The sequence below is a fragment of the Chenopodium album genome, chromosome 12 (assembly GCF_948465745.1).
Source record: "Chenopodium album chromosome 12, dcCheAlbu1.1, whole genome shotgun sequence".
Taxonomy (NCBI): Eukaryota; Viridiplantae; Streptophyta; class Magnoliopsida; order Caryophyllales; family Amaranthaceae; genus Chenopodium; species Chenopodium album.
The window spans coordinates 3,751,410-3,772,576 of record NC_137845.1 but is presented as its reverse complement, the minus strand read 5'-3'; the positions used below and the strand labels follow the sequence as shown (position 1 = coordinate 3,772,576).

At 34.4% G+C, this 21,167-nt stretch overlaps 3 protein-coding genes across 3 annotated transcripts; 1 reads left to right on the top strand and 2 right to left on the bottom strand.

Annotated features, from left to right (window-relative positions):
- Positions 1-2,510: 2,510 nt before the first annotated feature.
- On the bottom strand, positions 2,511-4,295 carry LOC145571657 (uncharacterized). The gene has a single exon (XM_081630682.1). The coding sequence runs from the start codon at positions 4,110-4,112 to the stop codon at positions 2,916-2,918; it is 1,197 nt and encodes a 398-aa protein (XP_081486808.1). The 5' UTR covers positions 4,113-4,295; the 3' UTR covers positions 2,511-2,915.
- Positions 4,296-10,984: 6,689 nt separating this feature from the next.
- LOC145570079 (sodium-dependent phosphate transport protein 1, chloroplastic-like) lies at positions 10,985-16,488 on the top strand. Its single transcript, XM_081629073.1, has 10 exons — positions 10,985-11,491; positions 12,368-12,475; positions 12,731-12,886; positions 12,963-13,178; positions 13,309-13,518; positions 14,464-14,601; positions 14,850-14,951; positions 15,362-15,427; positions 15,575-15,659; positions 15,928-16,488. Exons 1-10 carry the CDS (start codon positions 11,099-11,101, stop codon positions 16,023-16,025), a joined length of 1,572 nt encoding a protein of 523 aa, XP_081485199.1. The 5' UTR covers positions 10,985-11,098; the 3' UTR covers positions 16,026-16,488.
- Positions 16,489-17,776: 1,288 nt separating this feature from the next.
- LOC145571656 (cytochrome P450 86A1-like) lies at positions 17,777-19,710 on the bottom strand. Its single transcript, XM_081630681.1, has one exon. The coding sequence runs from the start codon at positions 19,609-19,611 to the stop codon at positions 18,025-18,027; it is 1,587 nt and encodes a 528-aa protein (XP_081486807.1). The 5' UTR covers positions 19,612-19,710; the 3' UTR covers positions 17,777-18,024.
- Positions 19,711-21,167: the final 1,457 nt, after the last annotated feature.

Below are 21,167 nucleotides of genomic sequence, written 5' to 3'. Positions count from 1 at the left end.
AGGCCCAACAAAAAAATAAGAAACGAAGCTAGTTAAGCAGCCCAATGTTCTTTCTCGCTCAATTAAATGTCTCGAATGTCTAATGATGATCGAGCTTACGGCCCCACACAAACTTCCCGCAAGATTTAATGATCATCTTGCTGCCATTAAACCAAAGCATGTTATTATACTTCGTAAAAGTTTGTTGAACTGTAAAGATGTTGTACGAACTTTCTGCAGCTTACTAACTTTTACAACTTTTTCCCCAATCAGCAAGTTTTAACTCATACCTAATCTTGGTTGATGTAGAATGTTTAGGAATAATTATTTCATGGAGTTCAAAATTGTTGAGGTTAATAAACAATTGCAATTTTTGGCAATAAAACTTATACAACACTCAACCACACCTGTCACAACCGTTCAAGAAGGTTCCACCTTAAAACCATATGACAATAAGGGGAGTAATCCCTTACCCTTATAAAGTGGACATAACTTTCTTATTTTTTCAAGCTGATGGTTGAGGCCTAGGAATATGTTTTATACTCTATCACTCCCCCTCACATGAAAGGCCCTTTGTGCTTGAAATGTGGATGCAACACAGGCCCACCCATACCTGGTGCGAATTAATTCCACTTTGAAGGAGGGGCGGATGAGATTCGAACTCGTGACCTTTGTGTCACGCTGGCTCTGGCACCATGTTAAAGGACCAACTCAACCAAAAGTTTAAGCTGATGGTTGAGGTCCAGAAATATGTTTTATACTCTATCAGTGGGATACACATCCCAATACAAACTCTCACTTATAAACTCAATTAATGTGGAACAACACACCACTCACATGTGGGTTTTCTCATGGGCTCAACACCATTCGATACAGATAACCCTGAATCACTTACATATTTACACACATACTTAGTGTTAGAATTTAGTCAACTTTGTCACTGGTGGTAGTAAAAAAGACGTAGCTCACGGATTAAAGTACTGGTGGTGAAACTGACTACAATTCAAACTACTTTATTATGTGTAAAATAATGGAGTGCGGTGTGTCTCTTCTGCTAATGGTTATTGTAGCCTTGTATGGAATCAGGTGTAGGCCCGGTGGGCCGGGAAGCCCAATTTACGGTGAATTTCTGTTTTATTGTTCATTTTATATCTTTATTTTTTTGTTTTTCCAGTCAAAGTAGATAAAGTAAGGTGAATGAAATCAATATAATGGCCCCATAAGTTAGTAATTAGCGTTGATTTTGGCTACTTTTTCTTCTGCTCATGACTCATTTAGTCATATGGTTGTATACTTTCCATTTACTACTGTGCTTTTGTCCTGCTTAAGTACGTATATAGTTGAACTGTTTTACAGATTAGTTAGAATGTATTTAATTGATTCAAGGTAATAAATTATCATTTGATGGCCGGTTCTAGCATTCTAGGATCATGATATTTTAGGTCTTAAATTGATGTATTGTTTAAATCTTACTGGCATATGAGATGTACACACTCATATGTAGTGTATTATGCTTAATTATGAACTTGTAAGATAAATACAGATTATTATGAAATCGAAATAAGTATTCACATGATTCATGATTGAAGCGTTGTTACATTATATTGGAAACACTCCTTTTATGCTACTAGTCCTACTACTACTAATAATAATAATAGTAAACCCATGCTCGACAAGTTAATAATTTCTTGTTTCCTCAAGCTTGGAGAGTTGTAGGAAGTTGGGGAAATAATCCCAACAGAGTGAATATTGACTTTTAAAAAAGGATTGTTGATGTACTGAAACATGTTTGATTTATCCTAGAAGTATGATGAAAAACAGAGGATTTAGTACTAGTCACTACTTTTAATCAATGTTAAATTCTTTTCATGCTGGATCTGGTTGGGAGATTCTTGATTTCTTGATCTTCCAAGTAAAGAATTTTAGAGTGTTATTATTACCTACTGAAACTATCAAAACTGATATATACTTCTCTTAATTAGCTAATGAAATGATCATAATTTGTACTTTTGTATACTCCAATGCTTAATTATATAGTTAAGTTGCATAGATTTGTCTCACCAAGAAAAGAAAAAAAAAAAGTTATTCAGTATCAAAACAAATGTACAATGGAATGATCCTATAATAATCAAATTTGGACCTCGTGTTACTTATGCCTCAACGTATACGTAATGTTAGGTTTCTTGTCTAAGGGAGAAAGTGCAATACACATTCTAGAGTGGGAATAATATATATGGAGTCGTCAATTAGTTTTGTTGTTTAGGGGTAGAGATTCCTTTACCTTCCCCTCTAGTTTTAAATGTTTGAACCCTAATAATAGACCAAACAACCCGTGAGGGTTAATGTTTAGTCAGGATCATGTTTACAATAAATTGCTTAATAGAAAAAGATAAGTTGTGTAAAAGACGTATATAGCAAATTAAAGAACAACAATACAGAGTATATAATATCCGCACATTCACGCCCAGTCATATTTGGGATTGATGGGGAAATTTGTTACACAAACAGTTACTAATTTGCTACAAAGTATATAGTATTGCAAATATTACATTAATTAAAGATCATACATCAACTATCATGACCAAAATTTTACCTTCCAACACATATCAAACATCACTTGAAGGTTTTGACACCTACATCATCTATTTTTCCCTCATCAAAACTATCAAATTTTCTAACTTAGATAAAACAACAGACTCACATGATGATGACACCAGACTAATTAAGTGGTACTAGAAAAATATTTACAAGTTTAATTATGGTTGTCAACCAAAGTTCCAACTACATAAACAAAAACACATGCATGCTTTAATTTATCATCATCCAACGACCAACATGATATTACCTCACGTGTTCTCCACATGATACCATCAGTAAATTTGTCGTTGTAAACCGATTTGAACTGAACCTGACCCAACCCAAATAACTTGATCAGGTCACACCGAATATACAATCACGAAGCAAGGGAGCACCGCTCTCGGGTTAAAAACAAGGAGCTCATCATCATCCATCTTACCCATCCCGGCCGAGCTCCGGCCCACCAACGAGTCAAATCCCGGGTCCTCCTTATCGGCCACCATCGGATCACACCCAACACGACCTGCTACAACCCGACAAACGAGCATAGCCCGCTTCACGTTCATGAACGCGAACTCGGCCTCCACGTCATTAGGGATCGCCTCGTGAGCCCGCCAACTAGTGGCAAAAGTGGAAATTCCATCCAACTTAGGCGAAAACCCTGACCGAATAATTCCACATGCACTACAATAAACCTGGCTACACAAAGCAGAATTACCATGTTGCCCCAAGTTACACAAAAACGTCGTACAATGAAACCTCAACAACTCATTACCGTCCACAATGCACCTCTCGTCCCGCCGCGTTGTAGCCCCACTGGCGGCGCGTGCAACATCACGCGCCGCCTTAGACTTAACTGCCTCGCGAAAATCCTCGAATTTCGCGAGGATCTTTTGGGAGTTATGAATCTTCAAAATACGGTGAATTTTCGGGAGCTTATTTTTATCCGTCCAACCCGTATTAAATATGATCCATACTATATTCTTACCCGAATCACCATCTCGGAGCTCTGAAACAGCGTGTTTAACACTCTGATGCTGTTCTAGAAGGCTCTGCTTCTGGAACACTTCACCACAAGAAGGGCAAGGGAAGATATCATTGCGTAGGGGCAAAAACGGGTTTTCATATAAGTCGAATTCGGACCTTGACTCGGATCGGCGTTTACGCGGGCGAGAGCGGAACTCGTCCGAGTCATGAATGGGTAAAACAATAGAGTGTTGAGACGACCTCGGAGACGAAAACGACGTCGTAGAAGTGGTGGTAGTAGTATTGGTAGGAGTTGAAGGGCGTGTTTGTTGGGTGATACGTTTATTAGAGGAGGTGAAAACGCGCTTTAGAAAACACCAAGAAGATGAAAACGCTCTTTTAGGGGATAGCTTATTGTTAATGTTATTAGAGGATTTTCTTTTCTTTGATTGTAGATAATTGAAATCGTTTTTATTGTTATTATTCTTATTGTTGTAAGAAGAGGAGAAGAAGCAACCAAGATGAATGAAAATAAGGAGGAAAGGGTAAAAGAGCTTGTTGAAGTGAGAAGCTAAGCTTTTGGGTGCCATTTTAATGGAGTTTTTGTAAGTTTGTTAAAGGGTTGTTTGGTTCAGTCCATTGGAGGAGAGAGAAAATGGAAAAATGGATGGAATGAAGAAAGGAGAGGTTAGGTGGTGAGAAAGTTCTTGTAGTAGGGATATAATAGCATCTTATGATGCTACAGTTGGATGATTTTATTGGGAGATTAAGGGAGTATAATCATTGCGATTAATTACTTATTCCCTCCGTGGCTCCGTCCCTAAGCTAGCTTAAGTCTTGTTTCATGAGTTATTTTTTTTACAATCTTGTGTCTAAAATCATTAATATATTTATTTATGGATATTATTCTAAATAAGTACAATAATAGGATTATTAGTTATATTAATATATGAAATAACGGGACAATCTTTTAGGCGATAGAGTAATTAATAAGAAAAAGAAAATATAATTAGTACTATGCTTTTGGGGATAATTGAATCTAATCTTTTGTGTTGTAGTGTGATGATGGAATAGGGTTGAGAATGTGGGGGAGAAGTACAAGGGTGGTGGCAGATATCATGTGACATATGGAAGAGATGAAGAGTATTATTTTCTAAATATGGAATTTAATAAATATTAATTGGAGTGTGGGATTAGAAAGGAATCCTATATGGTTACCCTTTGAAAAAAAATTGCAACTTGATTTCTTGGATGCTTATTATGGTCTTTTGGTGAATAATTGAAAATGCATATCAATGTCAAGTTTTTTCGTTTAATAAAACAAGATAATAAGTACTACGGATTTCATATATTAAGGTTTTTTATACTGATCCGTTATTACTCCGTATTATAACTAGCAATTTTAATTAGTCGATCTTAATTTTTTTTTGCATTTATCAAATTAATTATAATACTCGACCATGATAAAGCGGTAGATATTTCATATGTAGTTAAAATAATCAAATCAAATTAATTATCAAATCTAAAGCGGTAGAAAAGGATTTTGTTTTTTCCCATATCTAACAAAAAAAAAAAAAAAAAAAAGATAGCCTAAGACAAATTCATGCTCCTTGCATATACATAAATATGATGTTAATTAATGGTTAATATATCACTTTGCTTTCAATTATGTGCACAACCACTCATTTCATTTTCAATTGCCATTGACATGACAACAACAAATTTCATGTCTGAAGGTATCACCTACTATAATATATGATAGAAATTTTGGATTATAAGAAGCAAATACAGTAATTAAATATTATTATTGATTACAAAAACTAATTTTAACTTAAATAGATTTTTGGAATTTCATGGGAAAAGGACATGCATGGGTACACACGTGCAATGTTTTCCTAAATGTGACACCTCCCTAACCAACAACATTGATTGAAATCATCAGTTAAAACTTAATCAACCATGTAATATAAGATTATTTATTACGAAGTACTACGTATAAGATTATATTACTATATAGTTGTAAACTTCGAAATTAGGGTTGGTTTTGAGTATCAATCTTGGATTATATGTCTAAATCCAAAGAAAGAATGTATGTATTATGAGTACGTAACGCCAATTATCTTTTCTAACTCAACCTTCAAGGCGAATCCGATGCTTCCTGCATGCATGTATAATCATCTATTTTATTTATTTTTTTAAATTATTTTTTTAATTTTAATTTTTTTTTTTTTTTGAGGAATTTTTAATTTTAATTAAGAATAATACTACGTAATAATTATTGTACACACTGTTGTGTCTCATAATGGATCTGGAAACATACATTTAGGGATTCTCTCTCCCTTTAATTTCATACGAAGTATATTTTACAGTGTATATCACAATTTTTTTAATTTTAGATTATTAAAAATGATAGCATTCTAGTACGGGATATTTTATTTTATTAAATCTAATATGACTTATGAGAGTCATTTTTTAAGTTGTATTAAGTTTCGTCGGTAAATATTAGGCCAAATCTAATACTCCGTAGTTCGTATAAGACTATAATCAATTTTAGGATACTAGAAATACAACTTATTAGAAGACAACTTTTTATTGCACAACCAATTGTATATATAGTCAAGGTTATTTTCATAACCTAGTTTATATGTTTCACTAAACACTTGCTAATAAGAACAATATTTTTTTTTGAGAAACTAATTAAAACAACTACTCATTTAAAAAAACTTCTAAAAAAATCATTAACTTTGTTTTAGTTATTCGAAGTACGTAGTATATATATATAATGACAAACTTTGTGATTAAAATCTGCGAGTAAACCTGACAGTAAAAAAAAATACAAATTATTATGTACTGTGTAAATTTAATTTGTTCAGTGATTATACTATCAAGATGCATCTGAACCCTTAATCCCTTTGGAAATTGGAGTTTAATCTTAATTTAACCGTTGGAATGGATGAGTAAGTGCAGTGAATTAGTTTATAATAAAATTGTGGTGTACACATGATAAAGACAGTATGTTACCGTAATTTAAGGATTATTCACATGATATAATCCTAAATAGCCTTGATTTAATACAACTCCTAATAACTAATCAGGGTTATGGCGGTGATGAAGCACATACATACGCACCGAGTATGTAGTATGTAGTTTAATCGCAAATGTAGTATACCTTTTGTTGCTCACTGATTTCTAGAGAAATGTCATTAATTTTGCATGTTTTTTTTTTTTCCTCAAGGTAAGATGAAGGACCTACAAGACCGGCACCTCTCATAGGTTAAGCCAGTGTAGCTCCGCCGGTCAACGCTTGAGAGTAGAGAGGAGAGGTAATGGAATCCTCCTATTCCCAAACAATGTAGTTGGTGGGGTTCGAACTTGAGGTCACAAGGTGAGTTCTTCACCAACTCCACCAAGCTTGCTTGGTCATTAATTTTGCATGATTATTTCTGAGTTTCTAAAGTATAAAGGATCGGAATGGTAAAGATCGAGACCGAGAGGACTGTACATAGCTAAGAATTAAGAATGTATGTATGATTAACTCACACTGATCTCCTCTATTGAGTAAGAGAAATTAAAACATTTTTTTCAACCTTAATAAATATAGTCAGATCAGTTTCTTCACCCGCCATTTTAATACGTTCATTAACAACTGCATGGAAAATTATGAATTCTACTATGTACTAATTGCATGGAAGACTCACTCCTAATTAGTTTGGTGAGTTGATCTCTGATTTGTCTTTATATAAAGTGTAATGAATGTGCGAAATGTTTTAGCCGCTTCATGGTGTTGTATACACTTGTACTAACATTTTGGAGTTTGACTCTTTTCTACATTAAAAGTGTACATTTGTAATCATGGTTTATTTTTTTTAAGGAAAATATAAGTGGGAAATATTATTGTAAATTAGTAATTAAGTTCACACCAAAGTTGAATATTTTGGGAAATGAATTCAAACGTACACTTTCATCGTTATAACATATATATTTTGTAGAATGATACATACTCCACATCAATTAATGTCAAAGTTAACATTATGGCATAACATATCCGTTATATGACCTATTATTATTATTATTATTGGCTCACCATAATGAACATTTTTATTCGTTGTTTTTTTTTTTTTTTTTTTTTGAAAACTTTTTATTCGTTGTTAATTAACCTTTATGAAGGTCTCATTCTATATTATTACTTGCTTTTACCAAAGGCCAATATATCATATACATGACATTTACAACTTGCAAATTTATTAGCATCCTAAAATAGTAAAAATGTCATCTTTATTTTCTACAAGAATCTAGCTGTACCTAGAATACCAACTCAACGGTCCGTACGCAAATTTTACTTTCTTTGTTTTTGTTTTTTAGAGGTCGGTCCGTAATCTTTACTTTTGATTTTTCTTTAGTTATTAGTCCGTAAACTTTACACCCACTAATTTTCCTAATTAAAATATATTTAATTAATCAGATTTTATTTTACAGGAAGATAACTAAGTGGGCCACATGATGTATGTCTTCTGAGTTCTGACTTAAAAATTACAATAATCCCTTTCTTTACGAATGGGCCAACTCCATGATTTTCTTTTGGGTCCAAATATATTTTTGGAGGCCTATGTGTCTCCCCCGTGCTTTAAACTATGCAAATATTTGGCACCACAAAAACATAAAAAATAAATAAAGTAAATTGATAAATATCAATAATTTGTTCCAATTAAAAAAAAATATGAATAAAGATTTTGATATTGATAATGGCTCTCAATTAGTATTGTTTGCTTTGTGTAAAAGTGTTGAAGCACTAATTAAAAAGTTGCATGTGGGAAGGACGAAGGGTACTTGGGATTATCATTTAATTAAGTGGAATCCATGCTTAATTGTGAGGTTTTTAAAGATTTTGAGTTATTAAACTACTTGTAAGCTTTTGTGGATATTCCCTAACCAAACTTATTTAGGCAAAAGTAAGCAAAATAATGGTTTTGTATGAATGTTGTACATTTATATTTAACCCTTATGTAATGATTTGGTCTAGAGACCTATGTATCAAAATTCGACTACTCAAAATTAATAATTTGTAGGTTATATCAATTTTCGTGACCTGGATTATTTGATTGTATTTGAACCCTATAAACTTCTTATCTACCAAACCGACCCATAAACTATTTCATTTATTGATTGCAATCAAATGAAATATTGAGTTAATACTTAATAGTTAATACATGTTGTCCTAGTGACCAAAACCATGGCCAATTTCGAATAAAGCCATCGGATGAACCACATTTTTGAGCCGATATATTGAGTTGAGCTAAGGCAATTCGAATGAGCCAAAGGTCAAAATGACCTAAACATAGGATAGCCATATTTTGGGATCAAAATAATTACGAAATTAAACACGTAGGTCAGATCTGTTGGGTCAACTTAGATTTTTTTTTATTATTTATATTTCCGTGGTTCAAAAAGGAAATACAAAAATTTATGGGTTTGATTCCTCAACGTAATCATATACATGCAAGTCGTTGAAGAAGTTTGTTTCGTTACTAGCGGGCAACCAGAAAATTATGATGAAAGTTGAAAAGGATAAATCTACACAGTACATTATATCATACTCGATATGTACAAAAAATGGACTTCTCAGAAGTTAACTTTATGCAATGGATGAGTGATCAGAAACACTTATTCATTCAAGTTATAATATAAAGTTTGCGGGACATATATTGTCTACATTTCTGTCCAACTGAATGGTTTGCCACATGCTTGTCTAACCCTTCAATAATGTTCATTTCTCATGTATTGTTAATTTTTTATACACTTATGGACTTATGGTGCATATACTAGGCCAAAGCAAAATTATCTACTTATATTTGATTGTGATGGTTCCAATTGATTAAAAAAAATCACATGAAATAAATTCTACTTACTTCGTAGAAAGTTCTTTAATTTAATACAATTGCGTTTATTAATGCATAATAGTAATAACCATACAACAAATGACCTCTATCCTTGATAAATGCATCACATCTAATAATACATACCCTCGAGTCACTTTAAATTAGATTGATAGTGGCCTCTCAAGAATCAAGGTCTACTAGCTAGGGCCATCTTCCTTCTAATTTACAGCTCCATTAACAATAATGCAATGATTTTGAGCATAATCAAATCTAATATGTATAGTTTAAGATGGGCTTTGTAGCAAACACAGGAGTCCAAATAGTTGTACAATAACCCACGATCAGTAATGACAACAAAAGTTTTGAAAGCCCATTACTTTGAATCATGGATATATGTCTTATGTTCACGAAACATTAGCTCATCATTTGAATCTCCATGTAACTAAATTATACAAGTAATTTCTTATATGAGACGGTCTAAGCTCTAAATGATTTCTAATTTCTTATTAACCATTCAATCAAGATAAAAAAATGCATATTTTTTTTTTTATTTTAAATTTGGTGTTTAGATAGCAATAGGACAAGTAATGAGAATCGATCTCATATCATCAGAAATCAGGAGGAAAACTTTAACCATTTAAGTTATCTTTCACTATCAAAAAATGCATTGATGATCAAACAATCGTAAGCTTGAAACCCAAATAATATTTAACCGACTGTTTCTTAGTTTTCCTTGGCTCATAAGCCCAATGGGCAATGTGGTTTTGTACTTTTGTTAACCTGGTTTTGGGCCTGTTTATACTATATGGAAGAATTGTGGGTCGTTGGCCTTACTCCAACCAATTTTTTCCTCGTTTCTGGGCTTTAAGAACTCACCAAATAATCTTCATAATCTGACCTCTATATATGAATTTCACAATTTTTTTTGTCCAAATAATTGAAAACTATAAGGTCAAAAGGGTAATATGAACAAATTACAAATGTGGATAGAGAATTTGAATTTAATGTACATGAGCCTTCAATCTGAACAATATGCCAAGATCTCACTGGTTAAATTTCACAATTATTAAGTTGCATAAAAATGGTGATCAAGTACTAATAATTAGTTGTAGCATAATGATCATATTGCTCAAAGATTATTAACATACTTTGTACATATATATTGTACATTAAAATTTTTGAATTATGCATTTGTTAAGTTGAAAAGTACGGTGTAAATCATATAAATACTACCTGATCATAAATTTTATTGATATAAACTAAAAGTTCTGAACTATTTGTCCACTCGAGAACACAAATCAAGAATGTAGGATAAAATTCTCATAAATTGCACCATAGTATTCATTAGATTAGATTTGAACACCCAACTATTAAACCTTAAAATCACCAAAAAAAAAAAAAACAATTTGCTTATACGTCATCATAACCCGCGCTAGGTGAAGCAAAATTCGGAATTCCGTTAAGGAATAGCACTCCTACAAATAACGACTAGCCTCGCAATTTCCACCATCTAATCTATTCTCTATGCCACGTGTCACAAAGATAACCGGTTAGCAAATAAAATATCAGCTCAAAATAAGATCTTCCAGATAAAACCCAAATAAAGTAAAAAATTAATAAAAATTAAAATTTAAAAAAAGAAAAAAATTCCTCTTCACTGAAGAATTGTACAGTACTTGTGAGAGTTTCCGGCGCTTCCGATGAACGCCGAAACGTTTCTCATCACAAATTCACTTTCTCTCTCCTCTTCTTTAACTTCTCCGAAGCTTCCAGAATCTATATGTCGCCGTCGATTTTCTTTCCGGTTACTCTGGTCGGAGATTCATCGGTCTCCATCGAATTTCCGGCGGGATTTAGAGACCGCAGAATTTCGAAACGTTTCGGGGAAAAGAAGAAGTTTCGGGAAAGTTTGGGCTGACGTAAAGCCGAAGCCATTTGAGGTGACCGTTGACTCGGTTTCTACTGAGTCAGTGAAGTTCCGTGACTCGTTAAACGATGTCGTTTTGGAGGAGAAATGGTGGGAGCAGTTTCCTAAACGGTGGATTATTGTGATTCTATGTTTCTCCGCTTTTCTTCTTTGTAATATGGATCGAGTAAGCTTTACTAATTTTTTAATCCTAATTTTATTTTATTTTTCTGTTAATTATTTATTTTATTACTATTAATTTACCTAAAGTTTAGGGTTTGATTTCGATTATTTATAATCTAGACATGGGGTTTTTATCATTAATAGATTGTAGAATTACACTATCAATGTGACAAATAATTTTGAATGAACGGAATTTACAGTAATGTAGTTGAAGTTTGACTGACTTGACTTGATGAACACTAAGCCATTTTTAGTATAGTAACAAGAATAACAACTACCTCCGTAACAACCAATTAATTGCAATTATTATGTGTCATTTTGCTAATATTATCCCTCCATTAAAAAATGTGTTTGTTAATACGTACGAATTCGTAATAGTGACTAGGCCATATAGATGTCTTGTTATTAGAATGATAGATGAAGATGTTTTAAAAGAAGGAAATTGTATTTGCAAATCCCCCTCTAATTATTTTGGACTGTCGAGTAATTGGAGAGGATCTTGAAACGTACTAATTAGACTCAATGTTCCGTGTATCTTGACATCCTTAAACTTCTTGTGTTGGGACTTGGGACTATTGGGTCATAATTGAATTGTTAATGATGGTTGATGGCACTCAGAGTTGATGTGTTATAAAACAATTTATGAAAGGGGAGGGAAGTTGAGCTTTTCAATGGCTTGCTTCAATTCAAAGTATATATGGAGGTTGTTTGTTGGTCACCTAGCGTATGTACATGTCCATTGCTAAAGCAATCCTTATTTATGATATAATGAAACTTCGAAAGTATGATTTATACTCCATAATTCATAAGCATGTAATGTGCATTCAACTGCAATGGTCTATGCGAGGGTGAGTAACTTTAAACAGATGTTGATTGGCAGGTAAATATGAGCATTGCTATACTTCCAATGTCAGCTGAGTATGGCTGGAATCCAACCACTGTTGGTTTGATACAGTCGTCTTTTTTCTGGGGCTATCTTCTTACACAGGTGACAATTCCTATCCTCCGAATTTTGGGTGTTTTGTGTTCGTTTCTTGTTTCCGCTATGTCTTGTGTCCATCATATGTCTTAGGCTATTCGAGTCAACCTACTTTTAGCTTATATGCTTGTATGTTTATCTCAGGCATCTTTTTAGATTAGCTAGAGAAAACTAATTGCTATAGTTATGGTTTATGGACATGTGGTAGTTTTTGCTTTGTTTGGTTCAAAGTTAAATATGCTAAGTGGCAACTTTGATGTACAGATAGCAGGGGGTATTTGGGCAGATACTCTAGGTGGCAAAGCTGTACTTGGGTTTGCTGTAGTTTGGTGGTCTATCGCTACTGCTCTTACTCCTGTTGCTGCGAAGCTTGGATTGCCATTCTTACTTGTCACTCGTGCTTTCATGGGCATTGGCGAGGTTGAAACTTTTTTTTGTAGATTATTGATGTCCAATATAACATAGTTTAAGTTCTGTTTTCTCTGTAATTCTCCAGGGTGTTGCCATGCCAGCCATGAACAATATGCTCTCAAAATGGGTTCCTGTGTCAGAGAGAAGTAGATCATTGGCATTGGTGTATAGTGGAATGTACCTTGGATCTGTAACAGGCTTGGCATTTTCACCATATTTAATACATACTTATGGTTGGCCTTCAGTTTTTTACTCCTTTGGTTCTTTAGGAACTGTATGGTTTGCAGTGTGGCTGAGTAAGGTAATTTCTTATACTGTATTTCATTGCAATTTCCCTAATCATGGATTTCAGACTCAATATATTTGCTAATTAATATTCTCAACTTGTGTCCTTTTCTATTCTCTCTTTGTGCTGGGCAATAAACACATAGGCAAGTAACTCGCCAATTGAAGATCCTTCATTGCGGCCTGCAGAAAAAAAGTTGATTCTCAGCAGCAGCTTATCCAAAGAGCCAATTAAGAGCATTCCGTGGAAGTTAATTTTGTCAAAAGCACCAGTTTGGGCTCTGATAGTGTCTCATTTCTGTCATAATTGGGGAACATTTATCATTCTTACATGGATGCCAACATATTATCACCAGGTGGGACTTCAATATTCTAGCATAAGCTTACTATACATGTTGCTTTATTCTCAGCTTGATGTGGAAATAACCTCTCTGCAAACTGCAGCCCAAATTTGTAAATATGAAGTACGAAGTATTATTTATGAACTAACGCAAAGATTCTGGACACTTATGTACAGGTCCTCGTCATTTGACTTTTTACACATGTTCAGAAGTGTGATTAATGATTTGTCCCTAGCCAGTAGCGTCTAGCAAGTTGAGTAGAGATATTTGGTGAAAAGTTAAACGATTGGATGAAATCATCTTGTTGAACATAGTGAGCAGTAAATTTAATCTTATGAGACCCCATGGACATCTTTCTTCTATTACTACCTGCTAGTGACTAGTGAGTAACCAAAATGAAGTTTAATACTTTTATTTGTCTAAGGATTGATCACCCCATATGATGCTTATTCTGAGAAAGCTATGCGACTTAAAAGTGATAATTGAATGAAGCCAGCAACACCTTGTGCATGCACTCGTGCCCCTTTGCTCTCATATGATAATCTATCATCACTGGAAATACTTCAGTTAAGACTTAAGATTAACTATTACTCGTACTTATTAGTGAGACAGCCTATAGAATCTGTACTGTGCTACCAATAGACAAGAGTCATCTGCTCTTAAAGAGGTCCTTCCATTTGTTTTATGGTCCCCCCCCCCCCCCCCCTCTCCTGTTCTTACTTGTACGTTTTACCTGTACTTCTTAATCTTCAGTTCAATTCTTGTACCAGAAAGACTGTTGTTGTATTTGATATATATGATTATTAGAGTGACATCCTTTTGTGCTAGCATGGTTGACATCTCTTATAATTGATGTGATTTAGTTGTTCTTCTGAATTATTTAATTTGAGCATCAAATAATAAGAAAAATACTTGAATCATGACATTTTTTTTCCTCCTTTGTACTATGCTGCTCAACAGGTGTTGAAATTTAATCTTTCAGATTCTGGAATGTTATGTGTTGTGCCTTGGCTTACAATGGCAATATCTGCAAATTTCGGTGGTTGGATTGCAGATACTCTTGTGAGTAAAGGTTATTCTGTGACAACAGTTCGTAAGGTAATGTAACTTTTGAGCCTATAATCTTTTAAGTATAACCACTGGTTGATTAAGTTCCTTCTAGTTTACTGCGTTTGAATTTGAAGTCTTGTGTCTGTTACAGTATTCTACGGCAAGCATGTTTATGCTGGCTGTGTATCGTTGATACAGCTAATGGATCTCTTGATCATAAAAGTTTGTGCCAATATTCAATGACAGTAACAAAGTTAAATTGTTTTGTTAACAATACTTGTCTACTCTTTTTGCAGATTATGCAAACTGTTGGTTTTCTTGGACCTGCTTTTTTTCTAACTCAATTGAGCCATGTTGATTCACCTGCAATGGCTGTTCTTTGCATGTCCTGCAGCCAGGTTTGTAATTTTTTCTTTTCATGAGATTGTGAAGGCAGTGCAGACAGTGCTAGCTTAGTGCCTGGTATTAATCAACAGTTTGCATATTACACATGACCACCTTTATCATGTTTTGGTTTGCTGAAGTAAACCTTGTGATATTCTTCGGAAACAAAATCATCTGCACATAGTTTCAGGATCTTTTAGTATGACCTTTTTCACTTATATATACCTACAAACTAATTGTTATATATGACAAATCAATCCTATTGTGTACAAGTTCATTGGTCTAGCCAGAGAATTTCTTTTAAAATTAGATATGTATAAAAAGATCTAGTTACTCGTTGAAATTGTTTGCATTGTTAAATCATGCATGATTCTAGTAATGATCCTAACAACCATTTGTTTCTTCTTTTGTCTGTCATAACTAGGGAACTGATGCGTTCTCACAATCTGGCCTATATTCAAATCATCAAGACATAGCCCCTCGGTACTCTGTGAGTATTTGTAACTTAGTCCCCCCACCCCCAATGTTTATAATAGGCTTCATAAGTTGTAATTACACTGAGTTTGCAGTAGGTAAAAACTTCTTATTCATAATGATGGAATTGTTCCCTTAATCTTTTCTTATGAACTGCCCTCAGGGGATCTTGTTAGGCCTTTCAAACACTGCTGGAGTGCTGGCGGGTGTCCTGGGAACAGCAGCCACCGGCTATATTTTGCAACATGGTTTGTTCTCATACCCTATATTTAAGGTTGTGTCATATTGTGATCAAAGTCAATGAAATTATAGCATGTTGTAGTGAGCTTTGGCTAATCTAGTGTGGGACTGAACCAAAATTCCTTTTTGCATCATAAAGTGATACTGCCATTAATATGACTGCAAATACCATAACTTTGTTGAGGTTGAAAGTGCTGTATGAGACATACATAAAAAAAAACCAGCATTATCTGATGTTGTGCAGCTTTCTGATGATTTTATAATTATTACTCTCAGGTTCTTGGGATAATGTGTTCGAGGTTTCAGTTGGGCTGTATTTGGTTGGAACTGTGGTCTGGAACCTCTTTTCAACAGGTGAAAAGATCTTGGATTAATCCTTTTAAAAATAAATTCTACTTCTGCAAGGCCAGATTGTTTCAAGGAATTGCTAGTCCAAGATATTCAAAAAGAAAGTTCACCATAATATAATGAGAAATCGACAGAGCTTGTTATTAGGCCTTTTTTTTGGCTCAAAAAACTAATGGATGGGTGGTCATCTGATCAACATGAAGCTGAAATGCTGAATGCTGCTTTGAATCAGTACAATGAGAAGATCTGATTCATTACACTAGCAGCTCCCTCGAAGGTCTGTCACTAGCCTAATCACTCTTACAGAATATGTTCTATACCATTTGCAGATGTTCTATTGACACGGCTACTTGTAAATTAGAGTAAATCTTAGATCCACCAATGGCAGGATTCATACAGGCAAGGTGGTTGTTATTGCTGTAAATAACAAAAGAACTAGAATCCATTTTGTGTACTCCCGGTCTATACTTAGTTTGTTACATTACCCAATCTTTTATTATCAAAAAATTGCCATGATTTCATACAATATAATTCTTAAGAATTATATATACGAAGTATAAAAGAAATATGTATACAAAAATCAACCAATTGAATACGTCAAGTCTTGTATCTAATTTCAAATCCTAGCTTCACCCCTACATATACGTAATTACCTTTTGAAGCGTGATGTCGTTGAAGTCAATAGTGCAGTTTGATAATCCAAAAGTAGGAGTTTTGCTTTTTTGGGAGTGGCTTTTCATTAAACACAAGACTAAATTATATTCCATGGGAAAAATGATGCACGGAAAAATAGGCAGGAATTTAAGCTAGTGCTATTGCTCCATTGGTTGGGGCATACATATATAAGATATGGCTTCTGAAGTTGGACTTGTTTTATCAACCCCAGTCTACAAGTCAGCAACTAACTTTTGCACTACCAAGAAATCAACTTTCAGTGTCTTTCTGAAGCTGTTAGTTAGGTGCTTTATTAGTTGCGAAAATTTGACAACTCCAAACTAAAATTATTCTATCTGCTGGTTGGACTAATGAAGTTATGCAGTTGCATAAAAAATTATGCCAAATTATATGGGTGAAGTTGTCCATTGACTTAAACTATGCCTGATTATCATGTTAATTAATGTTACCTTGTGAATTTGCTAACTTCTTCGCAAATTCACATAAAATGGGATTTCCACACCATATCATATTCCGGCAACAACAACAACAAAGCTTTAGTCCCAAAATGATTTGGAGTCAGCTAACGTGAAATTCCGAACCGAGTATTACGTACAGAGTGAGTAAGAAATCCTTTCTGTTCAAGCTCAGATACCTCATCGTATGGGCACTGATGCACCTTTAAGTACCAATGTATGTACCACTAGTCATTTGAAGTACCGTCACAAACGAAAACCATTCAAGGTGTTACTTATTAATGTGATATTACAAAACTTGGAAAATAGCATTACATCTATCCATTGTATCACTGAAACTATGAATTATTGGACTATTTAATTGATTGCGAGTCTCTCGGATCTTTATAAAGTTTTAAGTATGATCTTACTACGTAATACAAAGTATTTGAAAGCATGAGCAAGTTTCAGCCATATTTTTATTTACTTCCTATCATTCATCTGTATCACAAGAGCATCCGAACTCATTTAGAGGGGACATTGTACATCTCCACTCTTTATACTACCTCCGTTGAATGTTATGTGCAATTTTGGAATATTTTATATCTCACAAATAATACCTTAAAGTTGCACATAATAGTTAACGTAGATAGTAAAAGTAATTGTATACGAGTACATTGTATTACATACGAAGTCATCAAAACATATATCCCTTAAACAACAATTTTCTAGATACAAATGAATCTCATTTTAAGAACTTTAATTCAATAGAATAGTAACAACAATAATACAAATCAAAACACTAGTAAACATACACAAATGTAAATATTAAAATTAAAAATGCACATTTTATGAGTATAATGATAAAATGAAACTTCTTTGAACACTTGAAAAGACGAAAATGCCCCCAATATCGCTATGCACAAGTAGCAATGCCACCCGCACCACACTTGAGCTCTCTAGGCTCAACATACACCTTGAGTCCATGTTTCATGAACAAAGTCAAGGACATCTTTTGCTCGACACGATGACCGGGAACCGGCTGTAGCCGGTACCGGAGCAACACAGCAGAAGCCACAGATTTCATCTGTAAGTAAGCCAATTCTTTCCCTAAACAAGTCCTAGGACCCGCATTAAACGCCACAAACTTATAACCATCCTTAGGCGGTTCAAACCGGTATCCAGAACCGGATACCGGTTCACTTAACCACCTTTCAGGTCTGAACTCCATGCAATCCTCTCCCCATATAGTTTTCATTCTTCCTACGGAGTAAATCGAGTACGTCACCGTGGACCCCGCAGGAACAATAGTCCCATCTGGCAATACGTCGTCGTTTACAACGTACTTGAAATCCTCCGGCACAGAAGGGTATAATCGTAAAGTCTCAGCTAACGCTGCTTTAAGATAAACAAGTTTATCAGCCTCATCAAACTCTAGTGGTTCACGAACCCACTTACCCGGATCATCGCCACGTGTCTGATTTAACACCGTCGATATCTCATCGATGATCTTTGCCTCAACCTCAGGGTGATTCATCACTAACCAGAAAAACCAACTCAAGGCCACTGATGATGTGTCACGTCCAGCTAGGACAAAGTTCAAAGCGATGCGTTTTAGCACATCATCAGCAAAAACGTTACCGTTTTGATCTCTCTTATTCATAAACCTTGAAAGTAAATCATCAGAAGGGTTCTCTTTTCTTGCATTGAGTGCACCTGACATGTAATTTTCCACAACTTGTAAACTTTTTTGTAACCTTTTTTCAGCTCCAACTTGAAATACCTTTTTTAACCTCCATAGAAAACCAGGGTATAGTAGCCTCTGGAGGGTAGATTCGGTAGCGGAGTCAAAAGCCGAGGCAAACGGGTTATCGGGTAGACCTGGTGACAAAGTCATCGGGTCTTTCCCAAAAGTCAACCCACAAATATTATCAAAAGTAAGTCTAAGAAGCAAGTCTTGTAAATCAATCGGTTTTTTTTCATCTTCAGCTGTTCCTAGAATCTTCCAAAGCCGGGTTCGGATAGTCCGGTTAACCCACCGGTTCATGGCTTGACGTAGGGTTCTTGTAGTAAACTCAAGAGCAGCAGTTTTACGTTGTAAAAGCCAAGTTTCACCATCACTGTTAAAAATACCTTGGCCTAGTAAATCATGGAAAGCTGCTTGCCATTGTGGGCCCTTAGGGTAATTATCGAACCGGGTTCGGAGGATGTGCTCAATGTTTTTTGGATGACACGTAACCGTGTAGAACCCTTGCTTGTATGCCAAGAAAGGTATGGCTATGGTACATGTTTGGTACGTGGCGGCCCCACTAGTCCGCCGGAGGTTACTCGCAATCCAATCATGGAGTCGATTTCGATTTTTGAACAGATATGGTAGACTTCCTACTAGAGGCAAGAGGTTTGGACCAGTACTTAAACGTCGACACAGCTGAGAGAACCATAACATGTAGACCGATAATATGGCCACCATGCCCAAAAAGATTTGCATTTGCATTGTTTCCATTGTTATGATCTATATATGTGTGGTGGTAATTGTGAAGTTTTAAGTTATGGTTTTTTTCTTTTCTTTTTTTTTTTTTTTTTTTTTTTTTTTTTTTGTGGGGGTTTAAGAAAATAGGGATAGAAGAAGAGTAGATTTGATGAAGTAATGGGTTTGAGGAGAGTGAGAGAAATGGGGTGTTATAATATATAGATGAGGTAAGCGGTGAACCAAAAAGGTGATAAATTTGGTAAAAGGAGTTTAGTAAAAGTTGTTGAGAATTTGTTTTTGTTTATTTTTGGGGGTTTAGGGGTTAGTCACCAGGGCACTACATATTTGCACATGTGTGAGGATATTTCATATGCGTTTTTGGCTTTTGCTACTCGTGTAAGAATAACACAAGTACTCAAAGAAGTGGCATGTGTAAGTTAGATTAGCAATGACGATTATGGTAATGAACTTGCTTTTGGGTGATTATAATATTGAAAATATGTAAAATATATTATTATTATTATTATTATTATTATTATTATTAAAGGTAATTTGGTTTTTGAATTTTGATCATACCTTAATCCTCAACTCATCATGTGAGTAATATTTTTTACTTTGGGTCTAATTTTTACGGGCTAGAATTTTATAAGCAGGGGAATAAGGTAAAGGTACTCCTAAGCTACCTATAAGTAGGTATGATTCATAAGATCTAAGATAAGTCTCTTACAATTATACAAGAGGAGATGTGAAATCGGACGCTGTCACAAAGGGGAGATGGAGAGACTAACCATCTCTTTACTCCTCATTCCTCACTTGCAAAACATAGGTAAGATTCATAAGAATAATGAAATACAAGTATTACACAAAGGAAAAAATTGAATACAATGAGGAAACGAAAAATCAGAAAATAAAAGCAAACGAGAGTCACGGGTGATGATAATGTTTCCCGACATAATCAATATAGTGATGGAAAAAAATACTCCTATAATTGATAATAAAGCAATAAAAATTACTTATGAAGTATAAAAGCAATACAGTAAAAATTATAAATGCAAAAAATCATAAAGCAAATTAATTCATCCTTTCACTCTTCACTCAATCAACCCCTGCTCCTCCCTTAAAAAAATATTAATTCAAGTAGAAGGCAACTCAATATTGCAGTAATTAACAATTCACGGTCCAAAAATCACGGATTAACAAATTAAGCTCCATAAAATCAAGTACAGTGATCATAATTCAAACGTCAAGCAATGCATTATTTCAGTGTATCGCAAAGTAAGAAAGTCTCCAACCCAATCAAGGCGGTGATATTCAAAAAAAGACGTCAAACAAAAACAAAAAGTGATACAAATCAGATTCAATCTTAATACAGATGAAATGGATATGTTCGATTATTGTATGTGTAACATCTGTTGATATATGACAAAGTTGACAATATCGTCCAATTAAACGACTAATGTAGACTTACTATCAGGGAGTAATAATTTATATTCTCTTCTAGACACTATATTAATTAAATCTACCTATGATATTAAGGGCTTATTTTCTTCAGCTTATTTTCAGTTCAGTTTCAATAAGTTCAGTTCAAT

Coding starts and splice junctions, on each gene's coding strand:
- LOC145571657 (XM_081630682.1), bottom strand. CDS start 4,112: ATGGCACCCAAAAGCTTAGCTTCTCACTTCAACAAGCTCTTTTACCCT.
- LOC145570079 (XM_081629073.1), top strand. CDS start 11,099: ATGAACGCCGAAACGTTTCTCATCACAAATTCACTTTCTCTCTCCTCT. Junction 12,476..12,730: donor GGGGCTATCTTCTTACACAG/GTGACAATTCCT, acceptor TTTGATGTACAG/ATAGCAGGGGGTATTTGGGC. Junction 12,887..12,962: donor CTTTCATGGGCATTGGCGAG/GTTGAAACTTTT, acceptor GTAATTCTCCAG/GGTGTTGCCATGCCAGCCAT.
- LOC145571656 (XM_081630681.1), bottom strand. CDS start 19,611: ATGGAAACAATGCAAATGCAAATCTTTTTGGGCATGGTGGCCATATTA.